Below are 26,069 nucleotides of genomic sequence, written 5' to 3'. Positions count from 1 at the left end.
TCCACATGGTTTAATGGTGAGTGCGGCCACCAGGGAAAAGTCTGGCCAGAGGAAACTCTGTATGTTACTGTCTGATCCAAACTCAGATTCTTACGGCTCATGAGCCTTTGCTAAACTGAAACTCAGGAGCTCCGTAAAATTTGTGCTGCCAGGAACTCTGGATCCACCTAAGTTTTCAAGGTCTTAGGACAGTTCTTACCACAGTGGCACAGTCTGGAGTAACCAGGGAGGAGACAGAGACAGGTGTACCCTGAAAGGGAGTGGAAGCCTTGACGCTGAGGCCAGGCAAGAAGGAATTCTGGCTGGCTGCCATCTTCACCTTGAGGGTGGAGGAGCCCTCTTTCTTTTCTCTCTGTGATGGGAGCACCACAGGATATTTAGTCAATTCTCCAGAGAATACCTTCCAGGCTCCATGACGTAAACCACCTTTGTCAGGCCTCCCAACGTGTGGAGAAGTTTCAGCAGACGCATTTGCTCTAGAAGTCACATTCTGGCTCTTGGGGTACCCCCCTACATCAGGGTTTTACTGTAACTATGAAATCCAAAGGGAGGTCTCAAAGAGTTTGTGGTATTCCACGGGACTATATTGATAACATTTATTGATGAGCACTGAAACATGCCTGACGCTACAAACAAAACCTCTAGTTCTTGAGAAGCCCGGACTCAGAAATAACCACGTCTAGAGGTGGTTTCGTTGTAAAGATTCCTGGAGGTTTCAAAGGGATGATCACTGGGGTTTTCCTCTGGCTGCCTTGGATATGCCAAGCTGTGCTCTAAAGGTTACGGGTCCTGCTGACACTCAGTGAGAAAAGATGAATTCTAAGGACTTGGATGGAAATCTAGGTGATTTCCAGGGGCTCTGCTGGCTTACTCCTAAAATTCTGATAACTCTAATATGTGACATGTATCTTTACATTTACTTAATTCTGGGAACTCTAACATGTGATACGTGTCTTTACATTTACTTTTGAAAGTTGATATTTGTTTTATATGATGAGCAGAAGGCATCTGTAGCACAGAATCTAGACTGCTTAGACCCTGACAGCTTCTTCACTGTGGGGTGGGGTGGGTGTGGTGTATGGACAAGACCCGATGCTGGAGTCTGGCTGTCTAGTCACACTGGTCTGTTACCCTCACCATTGTCTCTGCTGCAACCACAGAAGGACAAACTGAATAGGGACAGACCCTGAGTTTCTCTCAAAACCTAGAGCCAGGCCTTCTGAGAGAACATCCATGGTAATTCTTGTGGGATGGAGAACTGGCATGTGTCTCAGCTCCTAGAATCCATGCATGGCCTGGGAGAGTCCCTATCCTCAGCCAAGTGCCTCGTCCCTGTGGAAGGAAGAAATCTACTCTGCAGATTTCATTTAGAAAACAAAAACATACTGTCAGCAGGCATATAGTGAGGTAGCTCATTTTACTCAGATAAATTTTACTCACTTGGGAGAGTTGTGACCACTCAACTTTATTTCTAACATAGACTCATTTGTCCCAAGAACCAAGAGTGAAATTGAAATCTGGCCTTGAAAGGGAATCAGTGCAGCAGTCTGGGTGGGAGGCAGAGAGTGGCATGATGGTTCAGACAGCCTGAACCGCCAGAGCTCTGCAGAGACTCCTTAACCCTGTGTCTCCATCCCTTCATCTGAAATAAGGATACAAATTCCTAACTCTATAATAGGAGAATTAAACAAGTTGCTATTTTTCATTATCTGATGTGTAACGCATATGACAGTAAACATTAAAATAGTTATGAATATTCAACAGTCAGAATTGCATTTCATTATTCAGTCAACGTTCATTTGGTAGCTTTCATGTTTCCCCTAGCTAGTGCAGGGGAAACACAGTGATGAGTCCTGGCCTTCAGGAATGTGGCCATGACATCGGATGGAAAACCAGACAGCAGTATTTGATGAGCTGGTCCCCAAGCCTGGAGGGCAGCATGTGTCAAGGATGAGCATGTGTGAGTGTTGTGCTCTCCTGTTTATTGCATAAACAACAACAAAGACACAGTATTATTTACCCTAACACTGAAAGCTGTGCTCAGAGGCCCCTGAGGATATCACTGTCCCAATACTGGCAACTCATCACCCTACACACACTTAAGTGGAACTTCAGGAATGAAGAAGATGGGAGAGGATCCAAATTATTTCACTTTCTCTTGGTTTGTTTTTTACAAAAATCAGTATATTAAATGTTTCAAAAGACCCTTGGGAGGACTGGAGTGTAGCTCATTTGGTAAAGTACCCTGGGTTCAGTCCCCAGAATCCACACAATAAAACACAATCCAGACATGATGGTGTTCACTAGTACTCCCAGAATTGGAGAACAAAAGACAGGAAGATCTCTAGAGCTTGCTGTCAAGCCAGCCTCAATACATCACTGAGCTCTGTGCCGGTGAGAGACCCTGTGTCAAAAGACAAGATGAATAATAATAGCTCCTAAGGACAAACCAGGTTAACCTCTGGTTCTGCACATACATGTATAGATGTGCACTTACACACACACACACACCTACCTTTGAGCTGTATCTTATGGTCAAAACTATATATAAGTCTAGGCAGATGTGAAAGCCAGAGATTATAAGAATGTGATGGGCCAACACGGAGGAACAGCAGAGAGGCCTCTTATTAGAAGGTTCTGCTCACTGAGTAGTTCACTGGCTGCTACTCTGATGTCAGCTCACTCCACAGGGAGTGACTGGTCTACTCCTGGTTAGGTTTCCAGCCATGGCCTGCATGTAGACAAGGCAGAAGTAGAATGGAAGCCATTCAGGTTTAGGTCAACAACGCACACTGAGCCTTTCCCATCTCTTGTTCCTCTGGTGCAGTACTCACCTGGGAAGGAAGAGAATTCTGTTCTACACCATCAGCATAGGAAGACAGGGCACTGGGCAAGGACAGTGTGATATAAACAGTGACAGGAACATGACTGACAGGTGAGTGTGGTCTCTGCATCTGGTGATTTGCTCAAATCGTAGTGTGCAAATCAGCTTCCAGTTACCACAGGAGCTAAAAATCCCTGAAATACATTGATTAAAGGAGAGAGGGTTTGCTTGGGCTTCTTAGAACTGTGAGCCCTTGGTAGCTCCGTCCCTATCACATTGTGTCTGAGTTGATGACGGATATCATAGGGGAGTATATGCTATAACATAGCCACTCACAGCATGACGGCTTAGAGGGAGAAGAGAAAGGCCAGGTTCTCTGTGTCCCCTTCAAGGACATGCCCCAGGTTACTTCCTCCACCCAGGCCTGCATCACCACCTCACAGTCCCACCACCAGCTGGACATTAAGCCTCCAACACAGAAGCTTTTTTTTTTTTTTTTTTTGAGCCTCCCAGACCGGAACTAGAACCCATAACACACAGCAGGCCCTCCTAGAGTAAACATGTCACTGCTCATTCTTCTTTTTCCACAACTGCATCTTAGTTTGTCTCCATTGCCAATTTCTCTTCTCTTCATATAATTTCTTTGTTGCTTTTATTTTCCTATCTACATTTCATGAGGTTTCTTTTCTCTGATTTCATGTTTCAAGCAAACCTGCTTCATGAAATAGAATCCTTTCCTATCTTCATCTGCGTCTCATTCTCAGTGCGTGGTAGGTGAGATGTAATAAAAGCTGAGATCAAATCATCTTTAATAAAGAAAATACAGAGTTTGGAGAGCGCAGGTGAACTGAGGAGAAAGAAATCAATCGGGCTGGAAAATCACAGTGCAGAGCTCTGCTTTCACACAGTACCATATTGAACAAGTCAGTAGAGAGAGACGGTTAAGATGTATGCGGTAGTAAGAGCCACTTTGTTTGGCTTAAATAACACTGATGCATTTTTCACATTCTTACATCTTCCCCATTTCCAACAACAGCCTTTGATATAGAATTCCAACTGCTTATTTGAGGGCCTTTAAAGATAATAGTCTACATCCAAGAATGTAAGTTGGGCAAATCCATGTCTATACTAGAGGCCACTGCCATCATGCAGTAGGATTCAGTTGACCAAGAATTGCTTTATAGGTTGAGAATTTGGGGGAAGGTGAGGTTTGGAACTATCCTCAAAGTTCACACGTCATTGTTCTTGATCAATCCAAATTCAGAGGAGATTCATTCAGTCTCCTGAACGAATGGCATTAGGGTGACTTTCTGTAGGGCCTAGTATCCATCTGATGATTCTTCTGCTCACTGGACAAAAGTCGCAATGCTAGCTTATAGAACTGGGAAGGTTTCCTTCCAGGGTTAGCTGAAAAGTTTTGTCTTTTTGTGGTTGTTGGAGCATTAGCATTGGCACCTTTCCTAGAAGAGTCCTCTGTTGATGTGATTGTAGCTTCGCAAAGGAAACATCCTCTTGTAGGTCAAGGGCATTGTTTCATCCTGTGATAGACATCTGTAAAGGTCTACAGTTTATGTGGGTGGAACAATAGTCCCCCCAAAACTGACTTTTTTGGGTTAGGGCTGTAGATCAGTAGTAAAATGCCTGCCTGACAGGGGTGAGGCCCAGGGTTTGGGGCCTGGAACCTCAAACAGCTAAAGCATGCTTTCTTTTCAGTCTTCTAATCTTAACTCCTAGAACAGCAGTGGAGAGGAATGTGGCGGCTTGTTGTCATGTTAATGCAGCAATAAGGAGAGAGATTTTATTCTGACATTAAAGCATACAGAGGGATGTGGCTGGGTAATCTCACTAAAGATGTCTGCTAACAAAAACTCTGAGCGAAGCTGAAGGAACCAAACTCTGCAAAATAGGTGACTGTATGAATATATCAAACTAAAACTGATAAAGGGAACCGATGGCAAAGCTTGGTTAAAGACAGTCACGTGAGCAGGAAGTTGTAGATAAACTCACAACATCTTCGCTACTCCTAATTTAGTTGATTTTCTTATGTCTCTAGTTGATGCAATTAGTCTAGCAGAAACTGCATGGGAAGTGCCTTTTATGTCTTCAAAGGGAACAAGGGGAGTGGGCCATACTGCTTCATAAAGTGGTAGGAAAACAAGAATATTGTTACATAACCACCTACAACATGCAGGCAGCAAGAAGAGGATGTTTATCTGGTAATTACGTAAAGTGGATTTCTCTTCCGCTGTGTTTTTTTTGTGGGGGAGGGCTTTTTTGAAACAGGGTTTCTCTCTGTAATAGTCCTGGCTGCCCTGGATCTCACTTTGTGGACCAGGCTGGCCTCAAACTCACCGAGATCTGATCCACCGTCTCTGCCTCCCAAGTGATGGGATTAAAGGCAGGCGCCACCACCACTTGGCTTCTTCTGCTGTTTTTAAAAGATGTCCGGCGGTGGTGGCGCACGCCTTTAATCCCAGCACTCGGGAGGCAGAGCCAGGCGGATCTCTGTGAGTTCGAGGCCAGCCTGGGCTACCAAGTGAGTTCCAGGAAAGGCGCAAAGCTACACAGAGAAACCCTGTCTCGAAAAACAAAAAAAACCAAAAAAACAAAACAAAACAAAAAAAAACAACAAAAAAAAACAAACTCTTCGCCGGGCGGTGGTGGCGCACGCCTTTAATCCCAGCACTCGGGAGGCAGAGGCAGGCGGATCTCTGTGAGTTCGAGGCCAGCCTGGGCTACCAAGTGAGTCCCAGGAAAGGCGCAAAGCTACACAGAGAAACCCTGTCTCGAAAAACAAAAAAAAACAAAAAAAAACAAACAAAAAAAAAGATGTCCTATACATTGTTTTTATGATCTGATTTAAAATCCTGTATGGTTTTCATGGTAAATATGACAGTGAGCAAGATTACTGTCAAAATTAAACAAATTCACACCAGACATGGTTTCTAGGCTGGCACCCTTGTGGGACTGCTGCATGCTCCAGGTCTCTGCATTGTGTGCTCCCTAGCTTGGTGACCACAGCCACCTCATCTTGCATTGTCTCACTTGGGTAGAAGAGCTGTGAATGGCATTCCTGTGAACCTCGATAATGGTGGAGCTGCCTTTGCTGATAGTATCTGTACCTCTAAATAGTGGACAGACTTATCCAGTTTAGTTTCCACAGCCAGTCATGGGGAAGCCAGGGTGATGGCTCAGCCAATAAAGGACTTGCTTTGCAAGCAAGAGGACCTGAGTGTGATTCCTGAACCTGCATTTTAAAAGCCAGGCATGGTGGTGCCCATGAGTAATCCCAGCACTGGGGAAGCAGAAAATAGCAGGTCCCTGTGGCTTGCCAGCCATCCAGCCTCACTTACCCATTGAGCTCTAGGCCAATGAGAGACCCTGTCTCAAAACAAAACCAAAAAACAAGGTAGATGGCACATGAGGGATGATGGTCAAAGCTGATCTCAGGTTTAAACACTGAGCCGTCTCCCCATCTCTGAAACTTGAACTTTTTTCTATGGCATACTGCATCCTCAAACTCATGATGTTAGGAGATGTTTGTTAAGTATACACATGTTAAGCTAACATGTGGAACTGCTCAGGCTTGTTTACTACCATACATGTAAATAATGTTTTATGTCTTAATGAAATTTTGCATATGTGTTTTATTGTGTTTATTGTGTTGTCATATTATGTTAACGCATGCACCTACATGCTCTCACCCCCACACATGAGCATGCACACACACACAAGGCAAATCTTTATTACATCTTAATTGCTAGAATAAACGTCTGTGGTTTGAATAAGAATGCCCTCATAGGTTCATATGTTTGAATACTTGGTCCCCAGTTGGTGGAACTGTTTGGGAAGGATTAGAAGGTGTGACCTTATTGGAGGAGGGGTGTCAGGTGGGTTTTGAGGTTTCAAAAAGACATCTATTCCCAATATGCTTTCTGCCTCCTGCTTTTCAATCGAGATATGAGCTCTTAGCTGTTCCTGCCACCGTGCCTGCCCTGTGGCATCTTGGGCTCTAACCTTCTGAAACCATAAGCCCAATCAAATGCTTTCTTTTATAAGCTGCCTTGGTCATAGTGGGACAATAATGGAAACTAACCAATAAAACACATATGCAAAATTTCATTAAGACATAAAACATTATTTACATGTATGGTAGTAAACAAGCCTGAGCAGTTCCACATGTTAGCTTGACATGTGTATACTTAACAAACATCTCCTAACATCGTGAGTTTGAGGATGCAGTATGCCATAGAAAAAAGTTCAAGTTTCAGAAATGGGGAGACGGCTCAGTTTTTAAAACACTTGCCACCCAAACAAGAAGGACCTGAGTTCAGATCCCCAGAGTGCATGTAAAGGCCATGTGGCTTGGTAACCCAGTGGCCCACCTGCAATTTCAGCCTCAAAAGACAGAGACGGGGAAAGGAGAGCCACACAGTGAGAGACCTTGACTCAAAGAATAAGGTGGAAGAGCAGTAGAGATAGATCCCTAACATTAGCCTCCAGCGTCCACATGTATGTGCACTACACGTGTGAGCTTACACATACACATATCACACGGGTACATACCATACGTATGTACACATAAAGAGAAGAAAAACTGGAAAATATAAATGAAAAAAATTCAGTTTCAGAAAATAAAGGATTTGTCTCATGGACGCTTCAGGCACCGTCCTTAAGTCTTGGCACGCATTAGGGATAGTCACTGCTCGCCTATAGAAGGAAAAATACTGTTAGCTACTCCACTCCAGCAGCCAAGCTTCCGTCTATGCCTCATCTCTGGAGTGCCGTTGTTCTGGGTCCTGCTACCTGACATGGAGAGGACTCTAGTGGCCGAAGAACCCACGTGAACCTTGCCAGAGAGCCCTGAAATAAAGCTGTGGCACGTACTCGTGTTCCCATTGCCAGGGTGACTCAGTGTGCCTCAGCTCACAATCATGTTCCTCACTGTCGGTCCCAAATGACACCAGAGAACTGCAGTCAGAACACTGCCTTGCTAAAAATAGAATGCACTGATGCCCAGGTGCCACCCAGGGAGGCTGCCACCAAAGCAGCAGATGGTCTCTCTGGAGCTGCACCATGCCACAGGCTCTCTCAGGTGACAAAGTACAGATACCGTGCCAGCCTTTGCCAGCTCTGATGCTAGATGCTATCAGGCACACAGTGTAATGGATAGGGATCCCCTAGCCAGACTTGGAAGGCAGCATGTACATATGCCGGAATGTCCCTGATTAGTGCGGCAAATGATCATTTCCAGCTAGTGTACAGACAGCCATTGTATTTTTCTTCCTGAGGAGCGAGGATACAGCCAGAAAGTTGCTTAGTGAGCAGAGGTTGGGAGCAGGTAAGCTAGCTGGCTGTGTGACTTGCATGCTTAGTGGACCAGACAGACAAGTTGCTGTGACCTTGTCACTCAGCACAGGTCCCCTCTAGCATGTAGATGAGGCCAGGGGCTGTGCATTGTGGCTATACAGTGTATACTCTGAGACCACTGGAAACAATTGAACCAGCCTTGGTGTTGTAAAATCTAGTTCATCAGTCACTTATTACCAACCATGTGCCCAGCATTGTGTTGGGCACCTGCCCTTGAACAAGAGTAAATAAGGCCCCTGCCTTGAGGCAGCCATCACAACACACGGAGTCCTGTGGAGTAGGCTGTGACTAATGTCAGTGGGAGAGTAACAGGAGGTTCCGGTTCAAGTGGGTTTGTGGGTAGAAAGTTTACATTGCATGTACCCCATAATGCAGGAAAATGGAAATCAAAGATCTTTCTAATTTTACTGTTTAATCTGATGGTATACATCGAAATAATTAGTTTCACTTTATACACTGGTCTTATCATTAAAATGTTGCACATACGTGTAGTTTGTATTGCCAGGTGAATCTTCCTTTCAGGGTGCCTAATGAATTTGTTAATGGAGGAATCCCATGATGACTTGGTTAGTGGCGGAGCACTTGCCTAGTGTGCATGAAGCCCCAGGTTTGAGCCCCAAAGTATACAAGAAAATAAAAAGGAAGGAAGGGAAAGAGGAGAGAGAAGAAAGGGGAAAGGAAAAGGGAAGTACTTCTAAAATCAAAATAAACACTCTATATTTTTATCATGCTACCCTAAATATACCTGTATCTTAGGTCATGATGATTAAGTTTCCACTATTCCTGAACTAATTAGTAACTGTGTGCCCTGTATGTGATCACACACTGGGTGTGCCGCTGTGTCATCGAATCGTCCCCAGATCGCTCAGCAAATTGAAAATGAATTATGAGGTGATGGGACGGGGTGGGATGAACCAGATTCTTCTGGAGAGGAGAAATTGCACTGAGGTAATAAAATCCCCAAGTATCAAGGATGAATCCAGTGGTCTGGCAGATGTTGCCGAGCAGGTGCAGCCATGGTCCAGCAGACAAAGCTGCTCACCCAGCAACAACCACACCACAGTTAAAGAGGCTGGTGATGGCGTTGTGGAGGATAAACAAGCACAGTAATTGGGTTTTTTAGAGGAAGAAAAACAAAATTTTAGGATTCATTTTATGTGTATGGTTGACTTGTCTGCATGCCCATGAGGCCAGGAGAGAGTGTCAGATCCCCTGGAACTGGAGTTACAGTCAGTTATCAGCCACCAAATGAATACCTGGGAACTGAACCTGGGTCCTCTGGAAGATCAGCAAGTGCTCTTAACTGCTGAGCCATCTCTCCAGCCCTGTCAAATATTAAATTTCAAAGTGCTAATTACTAGGTCTTTTTAAAAACATTGATGATGGTCACACAAAGATGGGGCCAATTCCAGCTGAATCTCAGTCATGGAGAAGCAACAGACGTGTGTGTGTCTGCCCAGTAAGGCTCACGGGCTGAAGGACAGCTCCTGGAGAGCAGAAGAAAAATTGGAGTTCCATGGGGTCTGGGGAGTCTTGGCTGCTAGCACTGGTGAAATGATCCATTTTCCATTCTAATGATACAATTTAAATCCTAATAAATCCTACTTGTGAGGCCCCTGAAGAGCTGTGTCAGCTTTGAAGTAGACCTGCATTCACAGTCTGCATACAGAAGCCACAAACTGGGCCAAAGTGCAGACATCTAGAGTCTAATTTCCAAGCGTGAAGTTGTGGCAGAGCCACATGTGGCTCCAAGGTCCGAACTTCCGTGGCCATTCACTGTGTGACTAGAGCCTAGGACTCACACAGGGACCAGGCTCATCATCTAAATTGGTGACTGCGAATGCCTCTCTCTGAGGCCCCTCTGGGTAGCCTGAACAAGGAAAGAGGAAGTACAGGGGGTTCCCGGTATGTGCCTCAGAGCTCCTTCCAAAGCAATGGCCCCAACGTGTGACATGATCAGGTCTGACTGACTGGGCAGTTAGCCCTCTTTCTTTCCTTAGGAAGCTTAACCACAGAATGGAGAGAAAAGTAGAATCCTTCCACCCCATGGTGGCCTTCTCAAGAGCAGATTTTGAAAATGTGGCAATGAGGAATTTGTTTCCAAAACTGGTAAAAGTATTTAGGGGACACGGAAGAAATGCCGGTTTTTGAGGGGTACTGTCCTGAGTTAGCGAGCAGAGGGGTGGGGCTGGGTGGAGGAAGAACCCTCTGAAAGTCCCAACTTGCAAGTGGCGTGGGGAAATTGCAAAGTGCACGTCAGGGTGACTCCTTGTTCATGTTTCTGAAAATGTATTAATTTCAGGGATGTCATAATCCCCCTAGGCAGTGACAGAGTACACCTCCCACTCTCTGGGTGTTTTGCCTTAACCATATGGTGTCACATGACTGGTGCCACATGACATACCTACATTGCCTGCCCAGCTCTGCCCACTTCTCCTCCCACCAGAAGCATTTGAACACAAGCTTTCTTCCCCCAGCCCCGGCTAGCTCCTCCCAGCATGTTCTTAAATACTGGTAGGAACCCAGAAAGCTGGGTGTTATTTACCCACTGTCAGAAAATCAGTCATAATCTCCGATCAAACACTTCTTAAGTAGTGAAAGTGGGGATCACAGGCTGCCTCTCCAATCACCAGCAACTTTCTTAGCTCTGCATACCAGACAGTTCTCCATCTAGAGGCTGGGGATGGTGGTTCACCTTGGGCAGTGTTCATGTGGGGCAGGTGGTGGCTGGAATATGGGAAAGGAGAGAAGCAAGGACTGAGCAGGCAGCTCATCTGCCCCCTCCCATCTGTCTGTCTCTCTGTCTGTCTCTCTCTGTCTTTCTTTCCCTCTCCCCCTCCCTCTCCCTCTCCAGAAAGAATGAGAGATCAAGATATAGACACGTACACAGTCTTTCCGTGTGTTTGTGGTACATGTGAGGCTTGCTGGTGCTTTAATTTTTGAGGAGTACCGGTGCCATCAGCTATTGTGATACAGAAAATTCAGTCCTGACAAGGAAATGGGCAAAGTACACAAGAGTAACTAGTTGAATCCTCAAAGCTCTGGCAGGCTAATGGATTTCAAATTGGCCCTAACTCGTCAGGCAGAATGGATAAGGGATGAAAGAGACCTCAGTGAGCCCACAACCCAACAGCATCTTATTCCTGTTCAGGATTCCGGAGGAAAACAAATCTGAAAAATAAAATGAACAGCTCTTCAGAAAGCAGTGCACACATGGAGAACCCCCTCTGCCTTGTGTGATCATGTCTGAACTGCAGGAGCTGCAGCTGTTGGATCCCATCCTCTGCGGCTCTCTGCAATGTTATCACTTATTATCCTGTCTGTGGGTCTCAGACCAGCAGCCACAAGCAAAGGAAGTGCCCAGCTAAGTCATGACCTGAACCTCTTGTCCTTCGATCTCTTTGCCATCTCTCCCACAGATGCTCCATCCCTTATGCCAGTGCGGTAGCTGGCACAGCCAGGGTTGGTGGACTGACCCATTTCAACCCCAGCTTGTGAATTGTGGTTCCCTTTGGGCACCTCCAGTTAATGCAGACCCCACAAGCAAAAGGGGAAGATCCCCTCATCACGACATCCAACTCCAGATGTTCTTTGGGGGTTCCCAGACCACCTACATTCTGAAAGGCTGACTATAAATTCTGTTGCTGCCACCATTCAGTCAAGCTTGGCAGCTTGCTATACTACTCCAGGAACTTTGATCATTACCTTTGTGTCATAAAGTATACAAACAAGGATGGCCAGCCACACGGAAACACGCATGGGTACGGTCTGAGGACACAGACATCAGGCTGCTCTGCATCTTGCCCTTCATCTACCAGCATCCAGTTTCTCTAGGGTGTTTGTACATAGACCTGGTTGAATCATTGGCCACAGTAGTGAACTTGGTCATTAGCCTCAAAACCCTGATTCTGGGACCATGTGTACTTCGTCATTCTAGGAACCCACCTTCAGTCAGTTCATTAGGACAGAGACAGGTGTAATCCTGGGGCTCCTGAGAGCAAACTCACCTCTGTCACCCAGGAAATTGTAAAGATTTGTGGCTACCCTCCTATGAACCAGAAACAAAGACCAGTCAGATTGTTTACTGTAAAACAGTACCTCAGCATCAGAGGGTGGACCTGGAGGAGGCTGAGTGGGGGACACATGAACAAACTAAAGCAAACCAATGGAGAAATGTGTTTAGAAAGTGCTGTCCTCCTGTGGCAACTGTAATGTGTGTGCACACGTTCGACCTGAAGATGGGCACAGAGTTACCAAAGAGGCGATGGGCTGGACTTCAGTTGGAAGCAGATAAAGAAGCGATCACTATGTGAAGCCTCTCAGGTGGGCTCTGTGCTCTTACCAACACGGAGTGCCTGTGTCCAACAGCCAATACAAACAATATTACAAAACCTCATTTGACTGGCTCCATCCTGTGTAAGAAGCAAGTTTTGTCTGTAGAAAATACTTTGGCTCTGTTTTGATTGTCTAAGTGTCCTATTGGGTAGATTATCTTCCATAAAATCAAAGCAGTGAAGTGCTTCAAAAGACAGAAAAGGGTGTCAAGTATATCAAACCTGAGTGGCCTTAAAAATGGAAAGCTTATTTGTTAAATCGCACCGAAGTTAGAATCACAGAGCCGATTGACTATTCATGGTAGCTTCAGTGCTGCATGTGTATGGAACTGCTCTGTGGCACATGGCTATAATTCCTGTCACCAAAGTCTGACATCTCTTGTGACTAGGCATATTAAAGTTATGCCCAGCTTGAGGTCATCCTTCAAAGACACCGTGCTTCAGTGGCTGTGTGCATCACCCCTCTCTCCATCTCACTGTGCTCCGGGAAGTCCAGAGCTTGGCTTCATCTTTGAAGTTCCTCCCATTATCCTACTTGGAATCATCTTACAACTGCTCACCTTACGGCAGCTGCCTGCCGTCAGCTGAGGATGCTGGGTTCTCTGTGTTCAAACCACGTGGTCTAGGGACGCTCGTGCCCATCTGTCACTTCACTTGCAACTGTGGTACTTTTCATTCTATGAGGCTCTGCAAATTAATTTTATGATGGAAAATCTAGTTAGAAACACAGAGCCTAGTTTAGGTTGGCAACCAAGAAAATGGTCTCATGAGAGCCCCGCTGAGTGCCGTCTTGGTGTGTGGAAGCTGGGTGAAGCGGTGTCGGGCGGTTAGTTGATACTCAGTTGCAGTCAGAGGTCATTCTCTGTTGCCGCTCATCAGCAATATTGGAAAGCCCTCTGCCAAATTCCTCCGAGCCTCTAGCATTTTTTTCCTCCTCTTCTTTGTGGGGATCCATGACACATGCTGACATGGCACGTGTTCCTGACCTTCAGCAGACCCTGGAAAAGTAGCCCAAGAGATTGCAGTGTTAATAGCTCTGTATTGTTTGTTTAGAAGCTGGGTTTTTTTGGAGCTGGGGACTGAATCTAGGGCCTTGTGCATATCAGGCAGCACATGGAAGCTGAGCCACCGCCCAGCCTTCTGTTTCTGTTGTGAGAGTCTCACCAAGTTGGCCAGGTTGGCTTTGATCTCATTCTGTAGCTGGGCCAGGTCTTGAACCTGCAATGCTTGTACCTCAGCTTCCAGAGCAGCCAAGCGCCAATGTCTCCGTCAGACATGGAGAGCTGTTCAGGGAAGGCAGAGGAACAAAAGATTCCTGGCTCAGCCTCTCACCCTTCTGTGGCCTTGGGCAAATAATCTTAACTCTGTGTTGCAGTGAGATCATAGCAATTCCTGTTCTATGGAATGTGGGTATTGGCCATACGTGACTAAACACCAGACACTCGGGAGGCAGGTGGGACCGGTCGCTCTGTTACAAGGGCAGAACTTCTTTCCCTTTAGCTTACACACAGCCGATGGTTCATAAATGCTAACAGCTTTTTTTTTTTTTAAGACCCAAACCATTCTCGTTACTTCTTAGTCTCATTCTGACATGGCAAAACATGCTCTTTATGTGGTACCAAGATTGTGGTCAATTCTGAATCAAGAGGGTCGGAGGCACCAGAGCCCTCCAATCACATCCAGAAATGGAGTGAGTTTAGTGATACCTACCATCATCCACCAGGACACTTAGCCTTCTAGTCTGAGTACTGGACACACACACACACACGCATGCTGAGCTTGGGCACTGTGAGTCAACGTTGCTTCTAGCCTTAACTCCTTGCTCATTTGCCAGGCTCAAGGCTTTGCAGCAATGTGAATTTTAAAGCCTTTTCTTGCATTCACAGCTCATGAAATGCCAGGCTGGGAAAGGTATGGACACATCTAGAGAGACTTCTGGTTTCACAGATAAGCAAACTGAGGCTTGGAGAGAAAGAAACCCGTTTGCCCCATACAATAGATGATTTGGACTATTAGGAGGACAATACCCAGCTGTCCCATCTCTTCCATTGGTACCCTCCCATTGCACAACACTAGCTCTGCTCTGTGACTGGAAACATCACTTGAAAATGACAAATGTGAACAGCACACAGGTGATCTCTAAGCGATACTAACAGTGGAGGAAGGTTGTTTTTCACTTCTGTCTGTTGTTCCTCCAGTCTCCTAGACAGACAGACGATTATAAAAATGAGCTGTAGCAAGAGGATTATGGATCCTAAATGAACATCTCAGAAATGACGAGTTCATCTATGAGTCTTGCATTTTAGAAACCTCTAGAAGATCTGCATGTCACTAAGTTATTAGGAGGATTAACCCTGCAGCCTACGAGTCTGGCAGCTAATGTACTTCCCTGACTTTAGGCTACCCTGTGGTCACATGTGCTCATTCTGGTGAAATGAGGAAATGATTTCACGTTGACTAACCAGCATCAGCCTGGGAATCTAATAGCCATGTGCATGACCACAAGATGTGCCGTGTAGAGTGAAATCAGACCACTGTGTTAGCCGGCCAGCACATCATCGGCAAGCAGGATGAGGAAGTCATAGGCTACCAACAGGTGACCCTGCAGGAAGCAGCAAGCCTGCAGTTCTGGCTTAGGGTCAGGTAACAACTCCACCCCCCCACCCTCACCCCCCCACCCCCCCTCCCACTCCCCCACCCCCCCCCACCCCCGCTCCCTGAGAGAGAAAAGGAAAATTCCTTGCAAAAAGGTAAAGCAGAGGGGGCGGGGGATGTCTGGCTGTTTTGTCACTTTCTTTCTGCTTTCAACAGAAAACAAAGCAAAACAGCATATATAGTACTTGTGTTTAAGGTCATTTTCGTTAAAAGCACAAGCTGCATTGATTTTTAAAAACTTATTTTTTAAATTTAGTTTTCTTTTACAAATTTGTAGTAGTTCATTGAGAGTTTTCCTAGAGATCTCAAGTAAGATCTGCAGTCCCTGGCATGTCTGTCAGGACTCTGGCGATCTATTCTCAGCTCTTTTGAGGCACCCCTGCTTATGTCCATATTGGCTGCACCAGGTTGCAGTCCTCCAGCACAGAACACGTGTCCCCACACCCAATGTCCACACCACCATTTGTCATCATTTGTGTTGTTACCGTGGCCATTCTGACTGGGCTTCAATGAAATCTCAAAGTAGATTTAATTTGCTTTGGCTATGGATGTTGAATTTTTTTAAATGTTTCTCAGCTGTTTGTATTTTTTCTGAATGTTTAGTTTTGTGCCCCCATTTTAAAAATTAGGTTTTCTTAATGTTTAATTTTTTAGTTACTTATATATTCTAGGTATTAGCACTCCGTCAGATGTATATCTGGTAAAGATTTTTTTTCCTTAATCTGAAGACTGCTTCTTCATTTGAGTACCCTTTGCTGTACAGAAACTTTTTAGTTTTATGAGGTCCCATTTATTATTGGCATTAAAGCCTTCTACTATCAGGAAGCTATTCAGAAAGTCTTTTCTTATGCCAATGAGCTCAAGACTATTCCCTACTTGCTCCCCTGTCAGATTCAGGGTGTCTGGTCTTGGGTTGAAGTCCCTTAGTCCCTTTGGAGGAGAGTTTTTTTATAGGGTGAAAGATATGGGTTGAATTTCATTTGTCTACTGTAGCCATCCAGTTTTACAAGCAACATTTGTTGAAGATGCTGTCTTCTCTCCAATGTGTATTTGTTGGCTTTTGTCAGAAGTTGGGTGGATGTAGGAGTATGGGTTTATAGATGAGTCCTCATTTCTAGCCCATTCATCGATCAGTCTGTTTTAGTACCAGTGCCATGTGGCTTCATTGGGGTTTTTATAGAGATTGCATTAACCCTGTGGCTTAATTTTGGTAGGGTGACCATTTTCACAGTACTAACCCTATTAACATAGAAGCATGGGAGACCTTTCCACTTCCTGGTATCTTGTTCAATTTCTTTTTTCAGTCTCTTAAATATTTTTTGTTGTACAGATCTTTCACTTCTTTGGTTAGACTTATTCTAAGACATTTTCCTTTTCTTGAGGCTATTATGGATGGTATTAGTTCCTTTATTTCTTTTTCAGTGTGTTTGTTGTTTGTATATATGAAAGCTACTGATTTTTGTTTGTTAATTTGCTGAATTATTTATCAGGTGGAGGAGTCATCTGGTGGAGTCTTCTGGATCTTTTACAGATAGAATCATATCTACAAATAAAGATTCTTTGACATATCCCTTGTGTCCACTCTATCTTCCTGCTCTAGCTAAGACTTTAAGCACTATGTTGGACAGGAGTGGGCACAGGGGCTATGATTGTGCCCCTGGTTTTAGTGGATAGACTTGGAGTTTTTCTCTGTTTAGGATGTTGTTGGCTATGGGCTTCCTGAATGTTACCTTTATTATGCTGAGATTGTCCCCTGTATACCTAGTTTCTCTAGGATTTTTATTGCAGTGGATATTAGATTTTGTCAAAGGCCTTTTCTACAGCTAGAAAGATGATTATGTGGTTTCTAGTTGTGTGGTGGATTAAGTTTATTGAGCCATCACTGCATCTCTGGGATGCAGCTGACTTGATCATGGTGGACAGTCTTTTTGATGTGTTCTTGAATTAGCTTTGTTTCATGACTGTGTTCATCAAAGATTCTGGTCCTAATTTTTTGTTGGGTCTTTGGTATCAGGACAATGTGGTCTCATGAAAGGAATTCAGAAATGTCCCTCCTTTTTTATTTTGTGGTTTTATAGGTCAGTTTGAGGGGGTATTGGTGTTAGCTCTTCTTTGAAGGGCTAGTAGAATTCTACAATGACCATATCTAACCTGTGCTTTTAGTTGAGAGATTTTTCATTACTGCTTCTATCTCAACAGGTGATATGGGTCTGTTTAAATCATTTCCTTCTTTATTTAAATTGGTCATATAGATCTAGAAGTTTATCCATTTCGCTTACATTTCCCAGTCTGGTGGAATGTAGATTTTTAAAGTATATTTGAACTAGCCTCTGGATTTCTCCAGTGTCTGTTGTAGTGCCTCCCTTTCTTCTCGAATTAATGTGGCTCCTCTCTAATTCTTTTGGTTACTTTAACTAAGGGTTTATAATCTTGTCAATCTCTTCAAATAACTGTTTCTTTGTATTTATTTTCATTCTATGCCATTGATTTCAGCTGTGATTTTGAGTATCTGTTCCAGTCTATTTTGTTGTTTGTTCTTATTTTTCTAGGGCCTTCAGGTCTATCTTTTAGTTTGAGATTTCTCAAAAAAAATTTTATGTAAGCATATAATACTGTAAACTTTCCTCATATGGTGGCTTTCATTGTATCCTATAGATTTTGCTATGATGTTTTCATTTTTATTCAGTTTAAATTCCCTTCTCGATTTCTTTCTCTACCCAATTTTGATTCAGAAGTGTGTTGTTTAGCTTCTAGAACTTTGCGTTCTTCCTGTTATTTCTATTATTGTTGATATCCAGCTTTATTTCATGGTTATTAGATAAAATTCAGAATGTGATTTCAGCTTCCCTATATTTTTTGAGACTTGCATTGTGTCCTAATATATGGTCTGTTTTGTAGAAAAACCCCATAGGCTACAAAGAACAATATATATTCTTTAACATTCAGATGGAATGTTCTATAGATATGTTAGGTCTATTGATTTATGATGTCATTGAACTTGAGTTTTCTTTTGCCAAATGACCTATATGTTCATGAGAGTAGGGGATTGAAATCACCACCATCACTGTGGCAGGGTTCATCTGTGGTTTCAAATTTAGTAGTTTTTCTTTTATGAAATGTTGTGCCTTGTGCTTAGTTCATGTGTATTTAGGATTGTACCCTATCCTGTTGGGTTTCTCCCGAGTGAGGATAAAGTATCCCTATGTGTCTCTCCTGGTTGGTTTTGTCACATATTTGAATCCCTGTGCCGCTCGACTCTTGGTTCCGTTTGCTTGGATCCTTTTCCCACCCTTTACCTTGAGGTGGTGTCTGTCACTGGCCCAGAATCATGTTTCTTGGCAGCAGCAAAAAGATGGATCCTGTTTTCTGATCCAGTCTGTTAGTCTGTTTCTATTTATTGGGGAATTGAGACCAAATTAATTTTATTATCAGTTAATATTAAGAGTTATTATTGAATAATGTATATTAATTTCTGTCATTTTGTTGATTTTATGGTGTCCTCTTTTGATTCAATGTTCTGGAATTGCATTTGTGTTTGCCTGTACATGTTTACCCTTTTCTTCAGACACGAGTGTTTGTTCCAGTATCTTCCCTAGAGCAGGATTAGTGGTCATAAATTAGATCTGAGACTTTTGCTGGGTACAGTAGTCCCCACTGCCATCCACTGTTTTTCATAGCTTGTAGAGCATGGGCCTAGTTCCTTCTGGATTTCAGTCTCCATTGGAAAATTTACTGTTATTCCAATGCATGAGACTTGATTGTTTTCTTCTCGCTTTCAATATCCTTTGTTTTGTACGTTTGGTGTTTTGACTATTATATGATGTGGGGAATTTCTTTTCTGGTCCTATCTATTTGGTGTTCTGTATGTCTCTTGGACCTTGATAAGCATCTCTTTTCCATCTATACTTATCATTCTCTAGATTTGATATTTTTATAGAGTGAGGTCCCACATATTCTATTTTTGGGGCTTGGAGGGGATTTGGCATTTTCTTTAGTTGAATGGTCCAATTCCTCTTTGTCTTCAAGAGCTGATACTCTCTTCCACCTGATCCAATCTGTTGGTGAAACTTTCCTCTGAATTTTTTGTTTGAATTCATGAATTTTTCATTTCAAGCTTTATTTCATTTTAGCTTTTCTTCAGAGATTGCATCTCTTTACTAATTTTTGTTTTAATGTCTTGAGTTATTTGCCATTTATTCATCTCCTCTTTGAATCCTTATCCTGTGTATCATCGAAGTCACCTTTGTCAGGGGACATTACAATGGGAGTACTAATTTGTAGTTATTCATGTGTGAGGTGGGATCTGGGCATCTAGAGTAAGGTCATTGGTAGCATTTGTTGTAGACATCTTGTCTTCGGTGTTGAGTGGGTAGCTGAAGTTCTCTGTCCCATCACACCTATTTGTCAGATGATTGACCAGCAGTATGGGGTGAAGGGCTCAGTCTTTGGGCAATTCAGTGTTGATGTTCAAACAAGTAGACTTGGCTCAGCTTGAGCTCAGTGAGGTTTCTAAGCCCAGAGCAGACTTTCTGTAAAGTTAGAAGATTCTCATAGCCAAGTTTCAGGGTCAGAACTTTTCTACAGGTACTAGGGGAGTTGGACATGCTAGTTTTGAATCCCTGTGTGAAGAATGGGGTAAGGGGAGGCAGGCACAGGGCATGCCATCCTCATGCCTGTTGCAGGAGTTGCAGATGTGGTTATAGTGGCCCTCCTTGGAGAGGGTAGGTCTTAAGATCATAGGTGTGGGTAGAGTTGGCAGTATGAATCTAGTGCCTGCCTAGAGAAGCTGTCAGGTGGGTGCAGCAGAGATGGTGGAATTGGAGGTGAAAGTCTAGACTCCCTGCCTAGGGAGAGGGGACAAGGAATCTCAGCATTTCTTCATTTTAAACATTGGAAAATTACCTATATATCTTCATTTCAGATTATGGTCAATTGATAGACAGGTAGAGGGAGAAACATGCCAAACAGAGTAACCAGAAATACCCAAAGGGGCTAAAAAGAGAGACTGGAACCCAGAGGAGAGGAACAGGCCATCTTTCCTCCCTGGCACCTCCTGGCCTTTGTCATCTGTGACCGCCTGTGGGTTGGAAAAGCGCGAGGCCCACGCTGGGTGTGGCTTCCATTGTTTCCCAGTGCCTAGCACGGGCCCAGGAATTACAAGCGGGAATTATGAAAGGGATGAGTGAACAAAGGGACTAATGCAGACAGAGTGGAGAATGAGAGTCCCGTGGCCCAGGCAGCTCCAGCAGAATCTGCTGAGAGAGAGCTGCCATTGTTTCCTCAAAAGCAGGCAGCCTTGGACATGACGGCTCCACCCAGGGGGCCTGCAGGAGCCTTTCTGTGGAGATGGTTTCGCAAACCTGTCTTCTGTCCGCCTGATCCTGGAAGGGCTATCTTCCCCTTCCCTCACTCTTGCTGTGTCTCCTGATAGCATCTGACCCTGTGTCACCTGATATACCCAACACTTCTGCCCTGGAGGAACTCCCTTTCTTCCAAGTCACATGTGTCCCATTATCCTCTTTTATCCCCACCCGGCCTTCATGTCTCTTCCCACCCTCTTGTAGTCCCCGCACTACTTTTTATGCATGCATGTATAGATATGTAAGAATCTAAATTTAACTATATTCCTCCTATGATAGAAAACAACCTGTTTATCTCTACAGATCTCAAATGTATATCTGAATCTGGATTATTTCTCTTAATAGTCTCAGTGCCACCCATTTCCCTAAAACGCCATACATTGTTCACAGACACAAAGAACAATGACATCATCGGCCCTCATTTTAATCCCCTCAGCGCTCCCTGCCCAGTGACTCCTCTCCCACAATCCCTCCTCTGGTGGCCACCTGTTTCCCACCCCAGAAAAGAGCTGGTGAACTCTGGGACTCTGACATGAAGAAGGATCACCTTAGCCTCTGAGCAAAAGGCAGTTTTTGAGCCAAGCTCTCCTCTAATAGCTGGTAGGGGGCAGAAAGGGTGTCACTCTGGTACATTCATCTCAGATGTTGGCTGGCTCAGACTGCCCAGAATCAACTGAGCCACCCCATTGATTAGCTGGTCAGCTTCAGGATGACATCAGGGACTCTACACGATTCATCCTAAGGGTCACTGTGGCAGAAAAGGATGATGTTGAGCTTAGTGCCTATCAAGGCCCAGGATGGTGCTTGCTGCCAAAGCTGAGGATCTGAGTTTCATCCCACATGGTATAAGGAAAGCACTGACTCTGGCCATTTGTCCTCTGATACACACACACACACACACACACACACACACACACACACACACGAGCGTGACTTTGATTCCTAAATACCTGACTGTAGGTGGGGTAGGACTCACTGAATACATCTGTCACTCCGAAATTCAGAGAAAGTGATGATCCTCAATCTTTTTTCTGCCACTGGAGATAGGGCACCATGTGTCACAGGCATGTCAACAAGCCATGCCAATGATAAGGAAGGTCAAGATGGAAATGGCAGTAGACACCTTTTCCCACTGCGCTCTTGAGAAAGAGAGGGCTCTGACAGCCCTGTGGTGGGAGCCCCAGGCAGAGTTTTCTCAAGACTTACCTGGGAGGGGAGGAGATGGAAGCAAGAAGCTCCCTGCAAGGGTGACAGGAAGGTACTCAGAAGCAGTCGGGTGGGTGGGGACACAACCCCACGGTCTTCGGTTCCGAGCTATGTCATGGGGAATTAACCTGCTGGAGATGGGGGGACACCTTACAATTTACAGAGTGAATGAAGATTGAAAAATATATGCTCAGTTACGCACACCGACTCTATGGTGTTCACCACTTAGGCAGAGTTTTTGAGACTTATGGGTGTCTACCACAATGGAGGGGAAACACACACACATGGGACACACCCATGCCCAGAAAATAGCAGAAGTGGCACCAGCTATTGCCATCTGGGGAAGTTCCCCCACTGTAATACAGTGCTTCCAAGGGGACAGACAGCGTAACCCCAGGCCGTGACCTTCCACTCCCCTCGTCCCCACATGGAGCTGGAGGCCACAGAACTGGTAAAGAACCTCAGCCGAGGACGTGGGCAGGAACCCAGTATGGGTGGCTGGAGCGGAAACCTTTCTTCTACCAACCTCCGATTCAGGAGCAGTTATGCTTCGCCTACACCCCACATGCTTGGATCTGCTCTTGCTGCCATCAGACCCATCCTCCATCAGTCACGGGAGGCCCACAGGATACTTCATCCAGGACCAGCTGGCAGCCTGGAAGAAGTCATTGTTGAGGTTTTCCTAGTCCATAGGACCAACCCTGCCTCTTCCTGTCCCTGGCCAGAGAAGGATCTTTTAGTGTATATCCTGAGAGACACCGAGTTTTGGGTTTTATTTGAGACAGTCCTGCTTTGTAGCCCAGGCTGGCCTGAAATTCACTATATAGAACTCCAGTGCCAGCTCCTGCCTCAGCTTCCAGAGTGTTAGGATTACAGATGTTCACCACCATGCCCACGTGAGACGATTCACATTTCAATAGGCAGAAATACTCTTTGTAGTGCCCCTGGCTCCCAGCACACTCACTGCCTGGTTCTGCATTTATTTTCTTTTAGGAGAAGAATTTGGACTGGTTTCCTCGGATGCGAGCCATGTCACTTGTCAGCAATGAAGGTGACAGTGAGCAAAATGAGATCCGGAACCTGCAGGAGAAGCTGGAGTCCACCATGAGTCTGGTGAAGCAGCTGTCTGGGCAGCTGGCAGAGCTGAAGGAGCAGGTCAGTGAGCTGGGGCTAGAGCCCCACCGCTGTGAGCAGGGAACCCAGAGAACTCCTAACCTGTGCCATGCAACGGCAGCTCAGCACGCAGGGACTCCCCACCCCCTGTGCAGCATTTCTCACTCGGCAGAAAGACAGAGGGACCCCTTTGCTCTTGGTGATTGATCCTATTTCCTGCCCAGCTTTGGCTTTCCAAGCTCATTGCAAAGGTAGTATTCATTAATCGCTAAGTTCCTGATCAACCCTTTCATCATATGATATCCTTAGTACTCATAAGGCGTATTATCACCAGGTCCCTTGGTAGCTATTAAATGATAGTAACAGTGGTAAGAATGTAACAGATGTGTTTCAAACATCCCACTTCCTAACCATGGAGAGAAGAGTTGCTCTTTCTTCTCACCTCTATTTCTGGTAATTTACCTTTTAAAATAAATGCTTTTGTGGTGAATATATTCTGTGTGGAAGCAGACAGTGGGTTCTGGGGGGGAAGAATCCACAAAAGCAGCTGAAGGCGCGCCCTCTCTCCCTCTCCCCAGATGACAGAACAAAGGAAGAACAAGCAGAGACTGGGCTTCCTCGGGTCAAACACACCCCATGTGAACCATCACATGCCACCACACTGACACCATGGGGGCACGCCGTGACCAGCCTTTCATCAGATGCCTGCCTCATCGCTGAAGGAAGGATGGAGATGGAGGGAGCAAACAGTGGCTATTGTTGAGAAGCTAAAAACAGCCAAGTGCCAAGATGCTGAGCCATTTAGCTCCCAGAACAATCCGTAACTGTGTTTTCACGCTTGAGAAGGCTCGAGCTGAAAAACAGCACAGGACACAGACTACGGGGCGCAGGAAGCAGCCAGACTGTGGGGGGGGAGCAGCAGTCTCCCCCTGCTCAATCAATAGGCCTTGGACTTGTCTCACATGCCGACTGCAGCCTCTGTCATGGCTGGTTGGAATTTATTGCTTCGAATTGCAGCACACAGGTCAGAGACAGGAAGCCACACTTTGGTGGCTGAGTCTGACTAAGAAAAAATTTAAGAGATTAAAAACAAAACGGGAGTTGAAAAAGAAATCTCATTAAGCTTCCGAACCTTACGTGTTACCAGTTTCTTCATGACATGAAACATGAGGGGCTCAGAGCTCTGCACGCTTGGTGCTCTGGAGTTCACATCTCACACACTGAAAAGATAACTGGAGCAGAGTCGCTTTTTCCAGGACTCTGTGCAGGGCTGCACAGAGGAAGTTCATAGAACATGGCTAAGAACATGCTTAAAGTCACGTGATCATGAAGAGCTGCTTGAGTGGGGAATAGTGTTGAGTGCAGATGCTATTACAATACACAGGTGTTAATAAAGGAAACGCTCACGGTGACCATGAACACAGAGACTTACTATGGTGGTTTTGCCTTTTAGAAGCATGGATTTGTATTTGTGGTGCTTGAGGACCTGAGTGTTTGCTATCCCTGCAGCTATGAGAAGGAAATCTGAGAAGACATTGAATATATAAGGATGTGCAGAATTTCAATGGCATATTTAAGGCTGTTACAGTAACAGCTTTTCAAAGTGTAGACAGATCATAATTCCTTCCCCCAAACTGTTTTAATGTTGTCTTGCAAGGGAGAAAATAACCTAGATGGATAGATTATTTTTGGAGACTATTTTAGGCATTAGAGCCAAATGGAGATGAAAACTGTCAGCCATGACACTACATTCGGAGCCAGGCTCCTCAGATGGACCCTCGGCCTCCAGATTCCTTAAACTCTCGGCCACAAGGGGCCACACGAGGTTTGTTACAACTTTTAAAGCTTTAGAGTGTTTCAAGACAATTTTAGCTATTGGCTCCTAAAAAGAAAATTCAAATCCTGGGTCTATGTAGACTCACTGTGCAGGCGAGAAGGCCGAGTAGGCCTGCCTTCTGCTTCACAGGGATAGCCTTGGGACCCAGGGCGGCACACTAAATTTACTGGCACTCAACCCCCACACACTAAAACCGGCCGAAATTAAGAAGTGCTCTTGGACAGGACAGCCTGAAGTTGGAGGATGCTGATACCATGACCTCAGGTGTTTTGACCCTTGTCAGAGATCTGCTGCAGTTACCCTTAATTCTTTGCTAAAATTTTAAACTATAATCACAAACTTTTTTCTAGTGGTGTCACCAAAATTAGACAAAGACAACCATTTTTAAAACCTAATGCCCTCAATGCTGTGACAGTCTTTGATAAAAATAAAGTATGCTGTGTGGTGTGACCTAACGTCCGAGCCTTTACAGCAGCTGCCTGTCTGACACTGTATTTTCTCCGGTGGGAAAAATCCAGAAGAGATTTCACCTAATGAGACTCGCACTATGTCGATTTTTTTTTTCAGCTGCATTTTTTTCTTTCTTTCCTCTCTGCAAGATTAAAGATTATAAAACAAAATTTAAAAAAGCAAATGAAACAAAAGGCACCTTCTAGGACTTTGAATTCATAAAGATATTAAAACAGGAAATTTGATGTCTGGTAAGAGTTTACATTTGTTATGTGTGTTTGTTAACGCAACTGGATTGTTTGAAGTTGAGTGTACTTGGTATTCTCATATGTATATAGCAATATTAAAAACACAGTCACCTCTGACTTCTATGCTAGGGAGGTTTTTTTTAATATTTAGGTTATTAAAATCCATATTGGTTAAAAGTCGCAGTTTCCATTGAATAGTATTTTTAATTTACAGAGGGTTTGCTCCCCTGTGGGCTCCATTCTGAGGCTCGAGTTTAATGAAGGATATCTTCTAATTAAAACCATTGTGTGCGAGTAGAGATCCACACTGTCTAGAGAGATAATATTGACCAGTTGTCTGCATGCAAAGATGGTATTTTCTACTCTTTAGAAAGTTAAGTTACAAAAGGGCTTATTTTCCTAAATCCACTGTTTTCTTTTCCCTGTGGATAAAGATCATGCTATTTGGTAGGCTGTTGATAATTTCAGGAAGCTAATTCATTCAAATCAGAGCTGATACTGTGTTGATCCCTGTATTTCCAGCTCCCAGCTCAGGCTTTCTGCTGTTATTTAATTACAAACTGTAACGTGGTGTGACTCCATCCTTGGGACTGAGTGTGAGTAAGGAGGTCTTGGAGTTGTTGATGAAGACTTTACTTCCCAGGATGCCATCTAACCGAAAGGAGCAGGCAG

The 26,069-nt window shown here is 44.6% G+C and overlaps 1 protein-coding gene across 1 annotated transcript in view; it reads left to right on the top strand.

Annotated features, from left to right (window-relative positions):
- Nucleotides 1-25,574, top strand: part of Itpr2 (inositol 1,4,5-trisphosphate receptor type 2) — a 429,229-nt gene extending 403,655 nt beyond the window's left edge. The window contains exons 56-57 of the mRNA XM_059256359.1: nt 22,743-22,904; nt 23,441-25,574. Coding sequence (XP_059112342.1) covers nt 22,743-22,904; nt 23,441-23,527 — 249 coding nt within the window. The 3' untranslated portion in view covers nt 23,528-25,574. The remainder of the gene's footprint in view (nt 1-22,742; nt 22,905-23,440) is intronic.
- The last annotated feature ends 495 nt before the right edge of the window (nt 25,575-26,069 follow it).

This window comes from Peromyscus eremicus, chromosome 3 (assembly GCF_949786415.1).
Source record: "Peromyscus eremicus chromosome 3, PerEre_H2_v1, whole genome shotgun sequence".
Lineage (NCBI taxonomy): Eukaryota > Metazoa > Chordata > Mammalia > Rodentia > Cricetidae > Peromyscus > Peromyscus eremicus.
This window is presented reverse-complemented; position numbering and strand designations above follow the sequence as displayed.